The sequence below is a fragment of the Mixophyes fleayi genome, chromosome 1 (genome assembly GCF_038048845.1).
Source record: "Mixophyes fleayi isolate aMixFle1 chromosome 1, aMixFle1.hap1, whole genome shotgun sequence".
NCBI lineage: Eukaryota > Metazoa > Chordata > Amphibia > Anura > Limnodynastidae > Mixophyes > Mixophyes fleayi.
This window is the reverse complement of record NC_134402.1, coordinates 209,137,128-209,155,649: the sequence shown is the minus strand read 5'-3', so window position 1 is coordinate 209,155,649 and position 18,522 is coordinate 209,137,128. Positions and strand designations below refer to the sequence as shown.

The window sequence follows — 18,522 nt, the reverse complement described above, 5'->3', positions numbered from 1 at the left end:
TTTCTGTGACCTTTTTACATAAACTCGCAAGGCACGAACGACATCAAGATAATGAATAGACTCATCGTTAGCCAAAGACGAGGAATTAGTCAAAGCAGGAATGACAATGTCCTGATTTAGATGAAATCTAGACACAACCTTAGGAAGGAAGGAAGGCTTAGTTTGAAAAACTGCCCTGTCTTTATGAAAAACCAGCAGCGGAGACTTGCAAGATAAAGCAGCAAGTTCTGAAACTCTGCGTGCCCTAGAAATGGCCAAAAGAAAAACCGTCTTCCAGGTTAGAAATTTAAAATCCACAGAGTTCAAAGGTTAAAATGATGGATGCTGTAAGGCATTCAACATCAAATGCCATGGAGGAACATATGGAGGTTGTACAAGGAGAACACCCTGAATGAAAGTTTGCACATCAGCAAGTTTTCTCTGAAAGAAGATCGAAAGAGCCGGCACCTGACCCTTAAGAGAACTCAGACGCAAACCTGAATCCAAGCCACCCTGCAAGAATCTATGTAACCTGGCCAAGCGAAAAGAAGAAGTAGGATATCCCTTCTTTTGACAACAACCAATATATGTCCTCCAGACTCAATGATATATTTTTGCCGAAGCCGGTTTCCAAGCACGGAGCATGGTCTGCACCACCCGATCAGAAAAACCCTTAGCTCTTAGGATCCTGGCCTCAACAGCCACGCAATTAAAGCCAGAAGTTGCAAACCTAGATGACGAAAGGGACAGAGTCAACAGGTCTGGACGCATCGGTAACCACCACGACCGACTTCCTGCCATGAAGAGCGCGTCAGTGTACCAGGCCCTGCACAGCCAATCCAGCGCTACTAGAAGCACTGGAACACCCTATTCTCTTCACCTTTTTCAATACTCAAGGAAGCGGTACCTCCAAGGAACAGACATGGCATCTACTGCGACTGCCCTGGGATCTCTTGCATGGGAACAGTAGAGGGGAACCTTGTGATTCAACCGAGATGCCATCATGTCGACATCCGGCTGACCCAATCTCTCCAACTGCTGAAACACCTCCGGATGGAGGGACCATTCTCCCGGGTGCAGAGTCTGCCTGCTTCCCAATTTTCTATTCCGCGAATGAAGATGGCCATGAGCGCCGTAACGTGAGACTCGGCCCACTGAAAAATCTTTTGAGTCTCCCGCATGGCCAAGGGACTCTTGATGCCGCCCTGATGATTGAGATATGCCACTGCTGTGACATTGTCTAACTGGATCTTCACTGGCCTTCCCTGCAGCAAGTGTTGTGCACTCATAAGAGCATGAAACACTGCTCTCAGTTCTAAGACATTTATTGGAAGATTGGATTCCACAGTCCAAAGCCCCTGAAACCGAGTGTGAAGACAGACAGTCCCCCCAACCTCGAAGGCGGGCATCCGTTATCAGAGTCATATTCCAAATTGAGAATTTGCGTCCCCTGGTGAGGTTCTGTTTGTGTAACCACCATCTCCAAAGAAGCGACTGACGCATCTGCGGAGACAGGCGGAAAACCTGACTCGCCGGATTCCGATGGTATTTGTTCCATTGCGACAGAAGTTCCAACTGGAACTGCCATGCATGAAACTGAGCAAACTGAATCGCCTCAAATGACGATACCATCTTGCCCAGAAGCCTCATGGCAAAACGAACCGAAGGTCTCCTTCCCATTAACAGGGATTTCACCATCTTCTGCAAGGCTAGAATCTTGTCCCGAGGAAAGAATACCCGTCGCAGTCGGGTATCGATTAAAGACCTAGAAACACCATCCGCTGGGATGGGATCAACTTGGATTTCTTGAAGTTGATAATCCAACCGTGAGACTCCAGAGTCTGGATTACAACTTGAATATGCGACTGAAGCCTCTCTGAAGAATCTGCCTTTAAAAGAAGATCGTCCAGGGTAGGAATGATTGTAATTCCCCTGGACCTTAGAAAAGCAACCATGACCACCATGATCTTGGTGAAGATATGTGGGGCTGTGGCCAGACCAAAGGGAAGAGTCTTAAATTGGAAGTGCTCTGATCGAACTGCAAACCTCAAAAGGTACTGATGACCCTTCCAAATAGGCACATGGAGATATGCATCCTTGATGTCTAGAGCCACCATAAATTCTCCTTGTTCTATGCCGAGAATGACCGAGCGTAAAGATTCCATCTTGAAGCTGGGCACTCTGACCTGGGTGTTCAAATCTTTTAGATTGAAAATTGGTCTGAAAGAGCCGTCTGGTTTTGGCACAAGAAAAAGGTTGGAATAAAACCCCAAACCCTTTTGAGAATGAGGGACCGGAATAATCACCCCAGACGAAAGAAGAGATTGAATCGCTTCTGTTAAAGCCAATCATTTTCTTGGACAAGACGGAAGCCCTGTGACAAAGAACCGTCTGGGAGGAAGACCGAGCAGATCGATCTTGTAACCCTGGTTTCAATACCCCCGCCCCCCCGAGTCCCGACATCAGTGGTAGACTGAAACCACCAATCTCTGAACAAAAGGAGACGGGCTCCCACCACTGACGACAGTGGAAGAGCAAAATGCCCGTCATGCGGACTGCTAGTCTGCAGGCTTTGCTGCTGGACGTCAAGCAGACCAGGCCTGATGCCCCTGCTGCAAACCACCTCTAGGGACGGATGACCGGCCTCTGGAAGATTGGCCTGAGGAAAATTGTTCCTGAAATCTTCCTGCGGAATGAAAGGCCCGAAATCTGGACATCCTCTGCTTGGGAGCATTGACAGAGAGGAACGTGCTCTTACCCCCTGTTGCTTGACTGATAATGGAGTCAAGCTGCGTTCCAAACAAAACACCTCCAGAAAAAGGAATGGACTCAAGAGCCTTTTTAGACTCTACATCAGCCTCCCAGGACTTAAGCCAGAGAGTACGACGAGCCGAAACTGCAGAGGCACAAATACGTGCCCCAATCAGTCCAGCTTCTCCTAAATAATCTGTTGCCCTCTGAATTTGCTCCACTAATGGAAGCAGTTCAGAGGACGGCCTGCCTGCCAACAAACCTTTAGACAGCTGTTCTGACCTGCATTCTACAGCTTTATTAACCCACGCTGATGCCAACGCAGGCCTCAAAGAAGCATCTGCTGCAACAAATATGGACTTAAGAACGGTCTCAACCTTCCGGTCTGTACTACTTAAGAGTGGCCTCGTTAGGAAGAGGAATAGTAGTTACCTTGGCTAACATAGCCACAGCCGCATCCACCCGTGAAAGCGTCTCTCATTTAGCGAGAACTTCAGGGGGAAAAGGATAACAAGACTGCAGTCGCCGAGATACCTGTAACTTCCTGTCTGGGGATGCCCAAGGTTCTGACAACAAATCTTCCAATTGGGAAGAGGCCTGGAAGGAAAAAGCTTTCTTCTTGCGCCTAACAAAAAGAGCAGCCTCAGGAACTTCTTCCTCAGGAATATCAAGTACCTGACGCACAGCCTGCATTAACTCCTCCACACTCTGACAATCAGCACGAACCTCTTCCACCACCGAAGGAGCATCTATGTCAGAATCCAACGGTAACTCACCCTCTTTCTCTGAACCACAATCAGAATCTGACTAATTTCCCTGGTGAGGTGCCACCACCCTCTTACGCTTACGTGAGGAAGACTGTGCGGCCGATTGCATCATCCTCTCTAAAGAGGAAGAAACCGCAACCAAACCCTGTACAGAGGATGCAAGACCCTGTACCCAGGCTGGTTCTACAGACTCCACCGGGGCAGAAACAGTCAAACCCTGAGTTTGCGAACTCATGTCATTCGCAACAGAGGAAACTGAAGCTGAAGATGGAGCAGCTTGAGACCATATCATCAGAGCAAGTTCAGCCATCGTATTACAGAGAGACCGAGCCCAGGCAGGTTCCTCTGTATGTGAACAAGCAGGTGCTGTTTCACACAGTGTGCTCTCCGTGGGGCGACAGGTTACGCACAGAGCCTGTGCGCCTGACTGCCCAGACGGCAACTTAGCGTGACAGACAGCACAGTTGAAACTCAGCATAGATGTAACACCAGCCCTACCACGCTTAGATTTTTCCCTCTCTGACATGTTAACAGATGGGACAAAACAACACAACACAGTGTAATAAACACAATACAGATAACAAGCAGCACACAAAAACTACAATAGAAAGTGAGCCTGCAATACAGCCAATATGCTCCCGAGTGTAAAAGACAAACTTTTGAAAACAACCACCCCCCAACCCTTTACCTTACAGAACTCAGGTTAGAAAAGAGGAGAAGTTGGAGCTATAAAATGGCTGTCTATTCTGGTGTCTGCACACGAGGAGTGAGAGACCACCACGGGGGAAGTGCATAAGAGGAAACCACTCCCCCCCAGGGCCCAGCACTGGATTGGCTATCGTCCAAACATGACAACCTCCTCAACCAATCCAGTGCCTAGCAGGGCTCACTATGTTAGTGACCCTAGCCTGACCCCATTCCCTGAGCTAAAATAGAAACTTTTAAAAATGACTGCTCTTAGTAAAAAGCAGCCAGCTCAGGGAACCACTGCGATTTCTACCCCCCCTCTCTCAGCACTATGAGAGAGGGTTTCACTTACCTGCTGCCAACCCTCCAAACACAGTATGTGCAGGTAGCTTGTTATCAGCACAAAAGGACGGACATAGCCTGCGGCGACTGTGCCCGGCTCCTAGGAGGGCTCAAACTTGGAAGAAGGAGACACAAAAAGGAGACACCTCCACTCCCCCCCCCCCCCCCCCCGCAGACAGCGCACAGCCGCCAATGCTGTGCGCTACACGCAGAGGCATCTCCCGCTATATATCAACTCTCCCTGCCAGCAGCAGCCACGGGAGAGTTGTAAACCAGAGACCGCAGGGAGGAAGGGGAGCCTGTCTACCCCGAAGCCTCCCACAGCAGACGGCAGCTCTGACTGACAACCGACTACGCGGCTCAGGGAGCCGCCGGCTGTCAGACCCCGGAGACATTTGTCTCCGATTTCCGTTAAAGAAAAATAAATAAATAAAAAAGAAACCAAAATCATCTGCTAAGCAGCCCCGTGCACAGCCCGTTCACTTAAACTAGACTGAGGCTCTAACAGGAGGTGGGGTATAGAGGGGGAGGCGCTAGGGCTTAGTTTAACTAAAAGTTAAAGTGCCAGTTTGCCTGTCCCTACTCTATACCCCAATGTTCCTGGTGTCCCCCAAGGATGACAGAGAAAAACATTTAAAATTGCTAAACTGTTAACTATAGAACTAGAGTGTACAAATGGTTTAAGCTCACTATCCCCCAATGTATTCAGAGATACTGACTTAATGTAAGTATAATAATCCTGTTTTCTCTATCATTCGCTCGAGGGAGACCTGAACATAGGGATCTGCCAAAGCTGCCCCTTCACCTAAGTACGCTTATAGAGTTGCAGTGCGCTGCACTTTCCGGCCAAGGCTGGCATCCTTGAACTCAAAAGCATTAAACTTGTAAAACTATTAATGCAACGAGAACCACGTGTCTGCTCGACACAGTTGCTCAGCCAAATATTTGTGCCACGCCACCAACAAAACACTCACAATGTGAATGCACTTTCTATCAGATCAGTAAGAAACAGGTTCCAAAAGACAATTTGTCTTCATAGAGTTCTCTTAACATAAATTCAATGACTTGACAACATCCAATGAGTGAAGAAATTCTTCGTCCTCCATAGACGAAAAGCCAGAATGGCATTATTGCAAGTCAAATGGAATTTAGAAACAACCTTCAAAAGACTCAGAAACCGGTAGTGAAGAGCGACAATCCCCCAGCCCAAAGGCTGGCATCTTTCTTCACATCATTCCAAAGTCAGAACAAACACTCTCTGCAATTAAGTGTCAAAAAGAAGACAAAGAAAAAAAGCTTCTGAATAGCGGATAAGATTAGATTTCTGATAATCCAACGATGGGACTCCAGAGTCCCCTGCCCTCTCAGGGTAATGTGTCTAAAGCAATGTCGGAGACTCTGCCTTGAACAAGAGATTGTCCAGATAAGGCACTGGAAGGAACCAAGGAGATCTATAATGTATCTCCTATCCATAAATTGCCCTGTCACACAGGAATCTGAATTAGAACTGAATGGATAAAAGAAATATCTCCCGGGTCTGCTTAGACTCGGAAGCCTTGAGCCAGAGACGAACCAAGACCACTGAAACTGAAATTATAGCCCCAGATATTCAGACTTCTCTCGGATGTGCTCAACTAAAGTCACTAATTTCGTCCTAGGTCTCTTTATTGCTCCACAATAAGGAGACTTTTGTAAGGCCAAATAAGCTATGAAGTATTTGTAGTACACAAATACATGATAGCTTATTTGTCAATTGAAATTTAAAGTTGATATTTGTGTACTACATGAAAAACACAGACAGTATTTAACTTATGTGCAAAATAGAAAACTAATTTGCACCCCTTGCATTGTCACATGGTTTTGTCCAGGAGACTACTTATTCAATTTTTCATTTAACTTTCCTTTGTGAATCAGACCCAATGTGTCTAAGTACACTCTTGAATAAATGTTTCCTAGCAAGTACCATAGTTACACTCAATGGTATATAATTTTGCCATTTCATTTTTAGTAAAAGGCAAGCAGCTGCAGAAGTGAAAACGATATAGCCCACACAGCATGGATAACTCATGATAAGAAAAATCCAATCTTATCTAATGAATCATGTGACTGCAGCACTCCTATAATAGCCTAGTTAGAACAATGTTGCTGGCATTCTCAATTTGAAATAACATACAATAAGAATAATGCTATTTGAGTAACTGTAGCTCACAACAGCAACTTTACCACTGAGAAATATATGGGCAGTTATTTTGGAAGATATATATTATTCAATGGAATATTAAAATAGAATTGTCTTTTTCACACTCAACTGATAGCACTCCAGTTGCAATGGAAAAAAGCTGCAGAATGCCAAGCACATCGGCAGGCGGAGAGGGAAGCAGCAGATTGTGAGGCTGAAACAGGATACCAGCTAGAACTTGCGAAACGATACAGGCTAGAGAGGCTAGAATTATCAGCGTACAACATTTCCCTGTCTTTGAAATAGATAGCGATCTGATCTCTTTTTATTGGAGTTTGAAATAAAACCTGCAGACAGCATCAGCCGCTCTGCAGTCAGTGGGTATTGTACCAATGAACTGGAAGATACAGCCATAGAAGCCTCTACAGATCTTTCCCCTAAACAGGACCACAATTATGATGCTATCAAATTACCCTGCTGCAGCTTTTTATCCCCAGAATTTTGTCCCCAACCCTGAGACACATTGGCAAAAAGTTAAGAGACCTAAAGGTCTAGTCCCTTTGACACCTACACTTCCATGTTGGGCTAATTATCCACTACTTTCCCATAGTGGATCAAGATGTTATAAATTAGCTTTGATGGTCTAAAAAGATTTGATGATCCAGGAGCAGTTTCAATGGATCAAAAAGCTGCGTAATTTGGCAAGAATGAACTAAATGGGCATCAGCAGCTAAAGCTGAGCTATTGTGTCAGCACAGTCTATATACAGTGGGATAGAGAAAGATATAGTAAAGCATTTAATAAATAAGGAAAAAACAATGTGTAACAATAATTGATTAAAATCACAACCTACGTACGGAGGAAGAAAAAAGTAAAATAGAGTGAGAATCAGTGCATAACGAACAATTAATACATGAAAAGGATTATGAAGTAAGGGATTGAGGGAAACCGTGAAATAGAATTACTAAACCTAGGATAAAATATTTCTGGCAAGCAGATTTGTTACTTACCATCATCACTAGACACTTCCTGTTTGACAACAGACATAGGAGAGCGGGCTGGTGGTCTACCCAGTGGATGACGTCTGCTCTTTTTGACCTCCATTTTAGAGAAAATGACTGGATGCTGAAAAAAAAAAAGTATTTTTTATAAATAACTACACAGATTTGCTGATGTCACACATTCATTACTGCATGTTATGACTAAACATTCCACATATGTGTTATCACAAACCTTGGATACTCCCACTTTCTGAGTACTATCACTAGAAGGTGCTCCTTCTTGTTCTCTGTCAAATTCTGATCTGTTCCAACTGTGAGCTTTTTCTGTGGCAAAGTGTTCAAAAGCTTCTTGGCAAGACATTCGTGTTTTGTCAAATACAATTTTCTTTGCTTCGGGTACAACATAGAGTTTTGGAACAATGTTTTGAGGCTTAAATTCACTCTCTCCAGAGACATCCAAAGGAGAATCAGTGCTTTCAGCATTAGGAAAGTTAATAAGGTTGTCTTCAGATAGAGCTTGGATCCCTGAACATTTACTCTTTTGTTTTTTGCCATATCTTGCATTCTTGGGTTTCAAAACACATGGACAAGGTGCCAAGATGCTGTCCAAATTACCTGTAACAAAAAAACCAAAACAAACAAACAAAAAATAAGATTTTTACTCACCGTAAAATCCATTTCTCTGACTCCATTGGGGTACACTGCGAGACATTGGGGAATAGTAGTGGGCTCAGGAGTCTTGTCACTTTAACTTGTTAAGTCTGTGCACTCCTCCACTACTTAACCCCCCCCCCCTCTCAGAGAGATCCTCAGTTTTGAATAACCAAGAGTGAACGTAAAGGAGGTAATATAACCTGGACAGGTCTTAAATTATAAAGAACCATAACCAAAGGTTTCACACACAGAACTATATACAGAGCAAGGGAGAGTGCGCAGTGTCCCCCAATGGAGTCAGAGAAATGGATTTTACGGTGAGTAAAAATCTTATTTTCTCTTTCCTGCCATTGGGGACACTGCGAGACATTGGGGATATACCAAAGCTTCCTCAAGGGTGGGAATGCTCTGGACCAGCTGCACGCATAACCCTGCGACCAAAGCTTGCATCAGCCGCCGCAAAGCCTTGAAGTCTGTAAAATTTAGAGAAAGTGTGGACGGAAGACCAAGTCGCCGCTCTACACAACTGCTCCGCAGACGCCCCGTGCCTGGCCGCCCAGGAGGCACCTACTGCCCTAGTAGAATGCGCCTTCAAATTTCCTGGAACGGACAGAGAAGCTGCAACGTAAGCTTCTCGAATTGTGGACGTGATCCACCTGGCAATTGACTGCTTTGAAGCAGGCCAACCCCTCTTGTTTGCGTCATATAAAACAAAAAGATCTCTGGTCTTTCTGACCTGAGATGTACGGTCTACATAAGCCTGCACAGCTCGTACCACATCCAAGTACTGCATAGACCCTTCTGAAGAATCCTTTTTTGACTTGAACACAGGTACAACAATTTCCTGATTAAGGTGAAACCTGGAAACCACCTTAGGAACGAAAGATGGTTTAGTACGAAGGACCGCCCTATCAGCGTGGAAAATAAGAAAAGGAGGGTCACAGCGAAGAGCTCCAAGCTCAGACACTCTGCGAGCAGAAGCTATCGCCAAAAAAAACACTGTCTTCCACGTAAGATACCTTAAGTCTATTGACCCCACAGGTTCAAATGGAGGCTTAGAAAGAGCGCGAAGAACCAAATTGAGGTCCCAGGGCTCGACAGGATGGCAAAATGGAGGTTGCATATGTAACACCCCTTGCAAGAAAATCTTAATGTCAGAATAACTTGCAATCTTTTTCTGAAAGTAAACAGAAAGGGCCGATATCTGGCCTTTGAGAGAGCCCAGACGAAGACCCCTCTGAACCCCATCCTGTAGAAAATCCAACACACGAGAAAGCTTAAATCTAGAGGAATGGAATATTTTAGACTCACACCACAAAATATATGTCTTCCACACTCTATAATATATAGAGGACGAAGAAGGCTTTCTGGCCTTAATCATGGTAGTTATAACCTCTTGAGAGAAACCCTTTGCTTTAAGTATTAGGGTTTCAGTAGCCAGGCCGTCAAAGCCAGCTGATCTAAACCCTGGAAAAGGAATGGACCAGAAGATCTGCCCGCATGGGAAGCCGGAATGGAGGAGCCCCTGCTAATAATAGCAGATCTGAGAACCACGCTCTGCGTGGCCAAAATGGAGCTATTAGCGGGAACATTCTCCGTCTTCAACTTCTTTAGAACCCGGGCAATCATAGGTATTGGAGGAAAAAGATACACCATCTGATATGGCCATGGAGCTGACATGGCATCTATTATTTCCGCCCCTGGGTCTCGAGCTCTTGCGCCATAGCGTGGAACCTGATGGTTCAGCCTGGACGCCATCAGATCTATGTCCGGGCAGCCCCAACGGTCCACCAGAAGGGAGAAGATCTGACTGTTCAAAGCCCATTCTCCGGGATGAAGTGAGTGTCTGCTGAGGAAGTCTGCTTCCCAATTCTTCACCCCCGGAATGTGAATGGCCGAAATCTTGGGCACTTGATGCTCTGCCCAAGACAAAATGCACCTGGTCTCTCGCATGGCAGCCGCACTGCGAGTGCCCCCCTGGTGGTTTATGTATGCCACCGTGGTGGCGTTGTCGGACTGAATTTGTAGTGGCTTTCCTCTTAGAAATTTCTGGGCTCCTATCAGAGTATTGTACACTGCTCTGAGCTCTAGTAAGTTTATTGGGAGAAGTGATTCTTGAGGGGACCAGAGACCCTGAAGCCTCAGAGTTCCTGTAACACCTCCCCATCCCAACAGACTTGGCGTCTGTTGTGACTAGAGTCAAAGCCCAGGTCTGTAAGGATTGACCCTTTTCCAGATTGGTTTGGGACATCCACCAGACAAGAGACAGCCTTGTGGATCTGGACAGACGAATAATCTGCTTGTCTAAGTTCTTCTGAGACCCTGCCCACTTGAGTAAGATCTCTGCCTGAAGTGGACGGGAATGAAACTGTGCAAAAAGGGACTGCTTCGAAAACCGAGACCATTGTCCCCAAGATTTTTATGCAACTGAGGACTGAGACTCTCTTTTTTACTAGAATGACTCTGGTCCTTTTCCACAGGGCTAAGACTTTTTCCCTTGGAATGTAAACTCTCAGAGACTGAGTATCGAAAACCAGACCCAGGAAACGCATTTGTTGGGCTGGAACAAGAGATGACTTGGGTAAATTCAACACCCAGCCGTGACTCTGAAGAAACTGTATTACTATCTGCACATGGTGGGACAGAAGAACTGCCGATGGTGCCTTCAATAGAAGGTCGTCTAGATAAGGTATAATTGTTATACCCTTCTGGCGCAACAGACCTGCCATGATGGCCATAATCTTGGTAAAGACTCTGGGAGCAGTAGCCAGACCGAAAGGGAGAGCCCTGAACTGGAACTGTGCGTCTCCCACTGCAAACCGAAGGAGAGACTGATGTCCCTCCCACATGTAGGTAGGCATCCTTGATGTCTATGGACGCCAAGAACTCCCCCTTCTCCATCCCTGCTATTACAGAGCGAAGGGATTCCATACGGAATTTCTGAATAGTCAGATGTTTGTTTAATGACCGAAGATTCAGAATGGGCCGGAAGGACCCATCTGGCTTTGGTACCAGAAACAAGTTTGAGTAAAAACCTAGACCTCTTTCTAGAGGAGGCACCTGAACAACAACCTGCGCTGTTAGAAGTCTTTGAATAGCCTCCTGAAGCGCCACCCGTCTGAGGGGACAAGAGGGGAGAGGGGTGATAAAAAATCTGTGACGGGGGGAGTGGGCAAGGTCTGTTACATAGCCCCTGGATACAATCCCTCGAATCCAGAGATCTGGCGTGGATATCCACCACTGATTCCTGAACTGAAGGAGACGAGCTCCTACTTGATGCTCCCCCTGAACAACCCCTTCATGCGGAGGGCTTATCTGCTGGGCGAGTAGAACCTCTTCTCGCCCCACCTCTACCTCCTCTGCCTCTGATAGCAGGAGCCCTAGGCGCGGAGTATTGCCCTCTATTAACGGTACCTCCCCCTCGGGAGAACTTCCGAAAGGAACGAAACTATCCTTGACGGGACCTGTTGGGAGCAGTAGGGAGAGAAGTGTTCTTTCCCCCTGTGGTCTCCTGGATGACCCTCTCAAGCTCCGCCCCCGAATAGGGTTAAGCCGTCAAAGGGTAGATTCTCTAAAGCCCTTTTAGAGTCTGCATCCACCGACCATGTCCGTAACCATAGGTTACGCCGAGCTCCTACAATAAGGGCAGATGCCTTAGCATTCACTGACACCGCATCCATAGCTGCGTTTGCCACATACTCTGAGGTCTCCAGTACCTGCTCTGCCATTTGTAAGAGCTCTGTACACGGAATATTATCTCTAAGCCCTTTAATCAAAGCTTCCATCCATAACTGCACGGCCTTGTTGGCCCAGGCCACAGCCATATTGGGTCTAAACATACTTCCCACAGCCGTGTATGCTGAGCGAAGAGCAGAATCACACTTTTTATCTGTGTAATCCTTGAGGGTTATTCGTTCTTGGACAAGAATAGCAGATGAAGAAGCTAAACGGGCCACCGGGGTATCCACCTTAGGAGATGATTCCCACTTTACCGTGTCCTCAGCTGGCAGAGGATAAAGGGATTTGAATTTTCCTGGCATCATAAATTGTTTACTTGGTCGCTGCCAAGCCACAGAAATAATCTCCAACATCTCTGGAGAATGGGGGAATGTAGCCAACTGCGCCTTAGCTCTTTTAAATAGAGAGACACCCATGGGCGCTGAGGGCTCAGGATCAGCATACCCTAATGTATGCCTGATTCCTAAAATTAAACCATCCACACTAGTGGAAACTGAGTCAGAGTCATAACGACATTCCCCTTCCGGGTTCAAATCTACCTCACCTTCCTCTGTCGAGGAGAGATCAGAATCCTGTTCTAGGTCCAGACCTGTGTCAACAACAGCTCTCTTACTCCTCTGGGAAACGGATAATAACCTGTCTTCCCTCTGGGATGACCCCTCCTGTGATGTGGAAGCATATTCCTCAGACTGACTGCCTATGCGTGTAAGTGGGATAGTGTTCTCACGTACCTCTGTCACGCGCAGCATAACTGTCGTCAGTCTTTCCACAGCTGAAGAGAAGGATTGCAGCCAAGGCGGTTCCACCACTGCAGGCGATGCACCCCGGACTGGGCTGTCACGCACCTGAGTCTCCGCAGTACAAGCTGCGCAAAGGGCGTCTCGGTCTGTGTGTCCAACAGAAAGTTTTGTATTACATTTTGAACAGGTAAAATACATAACAGAAAGCCCAGAGCGACCCTTGCCTTTAGCTGTCCCCTTCTCAGCCATTGTCCTATTTCTTAAAATAATTATAAAAAGAAATATAGACAAAATGAGACTGTAAAAAAAATCTCTTGTGCTAGGAAGTCTCTTTAGAAAAAAAGAGCACCACTCCAAATAACAACAAACAAAAAGTTATACAGTACTGTCTGTGAAAATTCCTGGAACATGAAATAACTCACATGACAAAAGCATACATATGTAAAACCTCCACAAAACATTCCATTTAGTCATACAAGCCTGTTAATCTGTAAGGCAGTTATGTCTGTCGGTAGAGGAGAGGCAAAGCAGAGGATCTGGCCAGCGCTGACACGCTGTTTACTTCCGTGTTCCCACGAGTAGACTGGCTCCTGTGCGCGGGGAAATACAGCCTGGGAGGAGGAAGTTGTCATTACTTCTCCTCCCCTTCCTGCTGCTTCTGTCCACCCTGCTTGCCTCCGCCTTCAGGCGCCATCCTGACCCCGCAAAAATGGCCACCAAGAAGCGCTTGACTCGCGCTGTATCCAGCTATAATGCCCAGGAGCGCGAGTCATGAAAAACGGCCAACTCACCTCTAAATGAGTGTGAGCGCCGCTTGTCCCCTCTTTTCCTAGCTGCTCGTTGCCATAGGGGCGAGCGGGGACCTGCCGGCATCTGAAGCAGCATGGGAGGAGAAGCTGACTGCAAACTCTCTCCCCTTGTCCGCTATCCTGGAGTCCTGTGCTATTCTAAGGGGAAATACCGTCAGAAGGTGAAGGTAAGTGAGCCCAGGGCTTCTCTTACCTGCGTTGGGACCCAGAGTGAGCAGAGCTGCGTCCTACTCACTATCCTGGGTCTTAGGCTGGAGTCCCGCGCTGCACCTAAGGGAAAGAAAAAATAAAAACATGTTTATATCTATAAAGACTAATAGAGTATAGGCAGGAGCCTATACTCCAGTGACCTTAGCTCCAAGTCACTTACAAAAAACTGAGGATCTCTCTGAGAGGGGGGGTTAAGTAGAGGAGGAGTGCACAGACTTAACAAGTTAAAGTGACAAGACTCCTGAGCCCACTACTATACCCCAATGTCTCGCAGTGTCCCCCAATGGCAGGAAAGAGAAAAAAACAAAATTTACAATACTGTGGAAAAACTGTACAGTTCATATAAAATATAAACAGCCGTCACAAATTGTTTAACATATTGTACCTATAGTCAACTTTTGGCAATTAAAACAAGCAATCTTTATCACATTTGGTGAAACTACTCAATATGCATCATTTCACTATGAAATTAGCAGGGTTAGATATCACATTGACCCTGCATTATTTACTACAACTCTTAGGTAGTGATTTAGTGTTGAAAGTAAAAAATGCCAGTTTGTGTATGACCTAATAAGCGTCTGCATAATTACATTTTATAATCTTTATTTGGAGTTATATGCATTTTATTAGAATTTTACCATTAACACTACTAATGTATACCCTGTCCCTTTCCTATCTGTCAACCTCTTACCTCCCAATAAAATCTGAAATACTAGCATTACATAATTTTTTTTCCCTATTTCTGAATTCAAGGTTCGAACAGAAAATGACTTACGTGTTCTATCCAAGCTTGACTTCTGCTTGGTATGATACCATTTTATTAACAACAAAACAAAACACATCTCCTGCAATAGGATCAATACGGTCACTGAACTAAATAAATGAGCATTTCTGAAAGAAAAAATCCTTCACTGATGGTTTTGCACATCCTGCATGCAATCCTAAATACCCATGTGGTGTCATCAAAAAATGGAAAGCTGTGAGTACACACCTTCACAACAAATTTTATTGTTGTTTTCTTCCTCAAACTTTTTGCCATCATCCATTCTTCCTTCTGAAATTACTTCGGATCCAAACACTTGCCTTAGCAGTTTCTGATCCTGTACTTTCTGTCTGCGTGGTTGGGAGCGTTTTCTGTATGGCCTAGAAGAGTTTAAGAGAAACAATGCTTACGAAATGTATCTCAAACAAACCATCATGAAGGAACAAGTCCTTGATCACCCCAAGGTTAGCGACGTCAACCTATTTTCTAGTTCCCATAGGATACTCGCTTTGTCAAAGATTGGACGTCGGTGTTTCTGGTCAAGCTAAATATCTCTCAAGGCAAAAAAGATATTAACTAAACGGAGGTACCCAAAACATCAGCAGCTAGTTCAAATGTGATAATGTTATGTTAAAAAAAAGTCTGCATCGCTCTTACTAACCTGTAATGTACACAGTCATGTTGTATTGTAGAATATTTAAATGTAAAAGGTGAGGTGCTGGGAAGGGGGAGTTCACAGTCTTATTGCCCTATTCTGCCTTACCAGCTGGAAGTATTGCTTCTTCCCAACACACCTCTGAAGCAGGCTGGTGGGACCTACAGTATTATAAACCCGAAAATGACATTAGGCGTATTTCATTATGTTTAAAAAAACAAAAATACGATAAGATGATGTCCCTTTTCCCAGACTACCAGCTCCTTTCCTCTAGCCTCTCTACTATAGCACTGTCGCAACTAATACCAGACCTCCGTATTGACTCTTGGCACAGGCAAGGAGCTAGACGTGTGCAGGACCTACTGGAGGGAAGGTCTCTTCCCCCTTTCTCTCAATTTCAAGCTAAGTATGATATTCCTGTCCGCGATTTTTAAAAATATCTTCAAGTAAGGCACTGGTTACAAACACGCCCCTCGCATTTGGGGGTGATGGGACCCCTCCCCCCTGGTATCAAGGTGATTATCTCCCCCACATACCACGCAGGTGGAATTTCCCTATGGTACTGGACACTCTTAACTCCTATTGATAATCATGTTTTACCAATTCAAGCTGTCTGGGAAGCTGACCTAAATATCACTATTTCAGAAGAGGTATAACATTCATAAGATGTCAAATTGTATTAACCACTCGGAAATGTTGACTAAAATTGTCCACAGGTTATATCTTACTCCAGATAAGCTGCATAAAATCTGGCCATCAGAATCTAAATATTGTTGGAGGAATTGTGGTGAAATTGGTACGCGTATGCACATCTTTTTGTCTTGCTCGAAACTTCAGCCATTGTGGACCGAAATCTTTCATTTAATTTCTCAGGTCTCCAAAAATAATATCTCTCCTTCCCCAGATATGGCATTACTTCATCTGTATCCTAAACATCTCCAGCGGCATAATCATTATGTCAATGGACATATTCTTATTGCAGCTAGCCCAGAACTGGAAATCACCTCTAATTCCAGCACTCCCTAAAATTATTAACAAGATCCAACATAGCGACAAAATGGAAACCATAGGTTTTAATCAGTTTACAGGGGCTTCCTCACCACTTGTTAAGTGGTTTAATGGTATGAGTACTTTACGGATTATAGTTCAATCTTTGATCCATGAGTACTGTGGAATGGTTTTTGAGTTAAGTTGGGTGCTTGGGCTAGACCCACTCGTACACTTTCTATAACCAGATAGTCTCTTGTCTTGTCTTGTCCCCCCCTCCCCCCTCTATCCGTTTGTTTTTCTTGTCTGTTCTCTTTGCCGTCTTCGGCTTTTGTACACTGGGTCATAAAATGTGTTGTTCTCTGTACCAATATTTTTTCTCATTTTTATTTACTTGTTTTGATTGTTTATCTAAGCATTGTGGATTGTTCAATATAACTGATCTCATGTATGTACTCTGCAACCACTGCTATGTTTGTAATATGCTTTTCTAAAAAAATTCAATAAAAAGCTTTTGAGTTAAAAAAAAAAAAAAAATACCCCCCACATAATCCCCCTTCCCAATCCAAAATATTTAATATTTTCAACATTTTTTACACTGTTTGTAATACTTGACATTGTTTGCTACTTTACTTATTTTGTGGTGTCTATTTATTATGGGCATTTCTTACACATTTAGTTGAGGTACTACTTGGGAATTCATATAAATAAATACATTATATAATATTATTAGGGATCCGATATTAAGCCGTCACATCAAATTTTGCTAACTATTCGGACTGGAAAGATTGAATAAAATATAACTATTATTTTGTACCCAGTAAAACTTTACTTAAATTGTAGAGCAAAATATGAAAACCATTTAAAAAATAAATTTGGCAGATGAAGGATGACAAATCTTTTAATGTTTAGTTAAATACTCACTGTATAGTCAGGAAATTCCTTTTAGGGCTGAACCAAAATTGTGAATATTAAGTGACTACACAAGTTATTAATAATATCAATAAATCCCCAATTATACCCTCATGTGTACAGAACCTTGTCATTTATATTCCTAGAGTGTAGTTAAACAATCAATATTTTTTTTTCTGAGCTTGCAAATACATTCCAGAATGATCCAGTTTTAATTATTATGAACATTAGTAATGCCATTTATTGATGTAATGCACCAAGGACTTGTTGAGCAGAGAACAAGTGTACATAAGAAGCATTCTACAGTACCAGGTTCTTTTATTATTATATTTCAGAAAGGCTACATCTTGTCTAACACAGTGTTGGTTTACCTATACAGACACACTCCGGTATGAGATACTCGTTTTCAATAATTTACCAGTAATGTCAGGTAGTGTTTTGTATAAATTAGATACAAAGTACCATAATATGTGGTTACATTAAAGCCACAATTCAGCAAACGTCATTCCTGTCACATAAATAAACTTTATTCTTCACTCAGTGGAGAACTGAAATTTAGTGTGACTACATATTTTTAATTCAAATTGTCTCATCCATTAACACCCTTCCAGCTAACCAATTTTCTTTTAGGACCTACGGTTTAACATAATTGAGTTTTGAAGCAAGATGGTGATATCAACATTGTTACGTGATTTGTTTATATTTTTAAAAGGCATATAGTGAAGTATTCAGAAACTGGGTGGGATACTTTGCCAAGTGTTTTACTATACTATATAAGGGTGTATATGTAATTATATATATACATACACACACACAGATATATACACACACAAACATACATACACATATATTGCAATATGTGGAACTAACGTTGCCTGTTTTTAATATAGAACAGTATTTAGTACAGCATTAATTATGTGTTTGGATAGCGCAGTGTATCCCTGTTTTTTTGTCTGGGGTGCAACCTCCTCGTGCACCCCAGTCTGTACATGGTGAGAGCACAGGATCTATGTCTGTTTTTGTTTATACAATGTAAGTCCCATCACTCTTGCACCCCATTCTTTACATTGCTTACAGCTTGTGTCAGGTGAGTCCCAGGTCTCTCATTGCTGCTAGTGCTTGGGAAAGACTTGCTTTTAAAAGCTATGTGCAGGTAAGCCTTAACCCCAGAGAAATAGCATAGCATTTGATCATGTTAGCACTGACCAGATTGGGAAGACTTTGGCGTGAGTTGGTCAGCTTAACATATATTGCAATATGTGGAACTAACATTCCCTGTTTTTAATATAGAACAGTATTTAACAGCATTAATTATGTGTTTGGAGAGTGCAGAGTATCCCTGTTTTTT

At 43.9% G+C, this 18,522-nt stretch overlaps 1 protein-coding gene across 3 annotated transcripts in view; it reads right to left on the bottom strand.

Moving 5' to 3' along the window:
• LOC142149051 (lysine-specific demethylase 4B-like) overlaps positions 1 to 18,522 on the bottom strand; it is a 208,013-nt gene that overhangs the window by 88,924 nt on the left and 100,567 nt on the right. For all 3 annotated transcript variants that reach the window (XM_075204831.1, XM_075204835.1, XM_075204834.1), the window contains exons 6-8: positions 14,849 to 15,000; positions 7,939 to 8,321; positions 7,716 to 7,830 (exon numbers count right to left, since the gene is read on the bottom strand). In XM_075204831.1, coding sequence (XP_075060932.1) covers positions 7,716 to 7,830; positions 7,939 to 8,321; positions 14,849 to 15,000 — 650 coding nt within the window. The remainder of the gene's footprint in view (positions 1 to 7,715; positions 7,831 to 7,938; positions 8,322 to 14,848; positions 15,001 to 18,522) is intronic.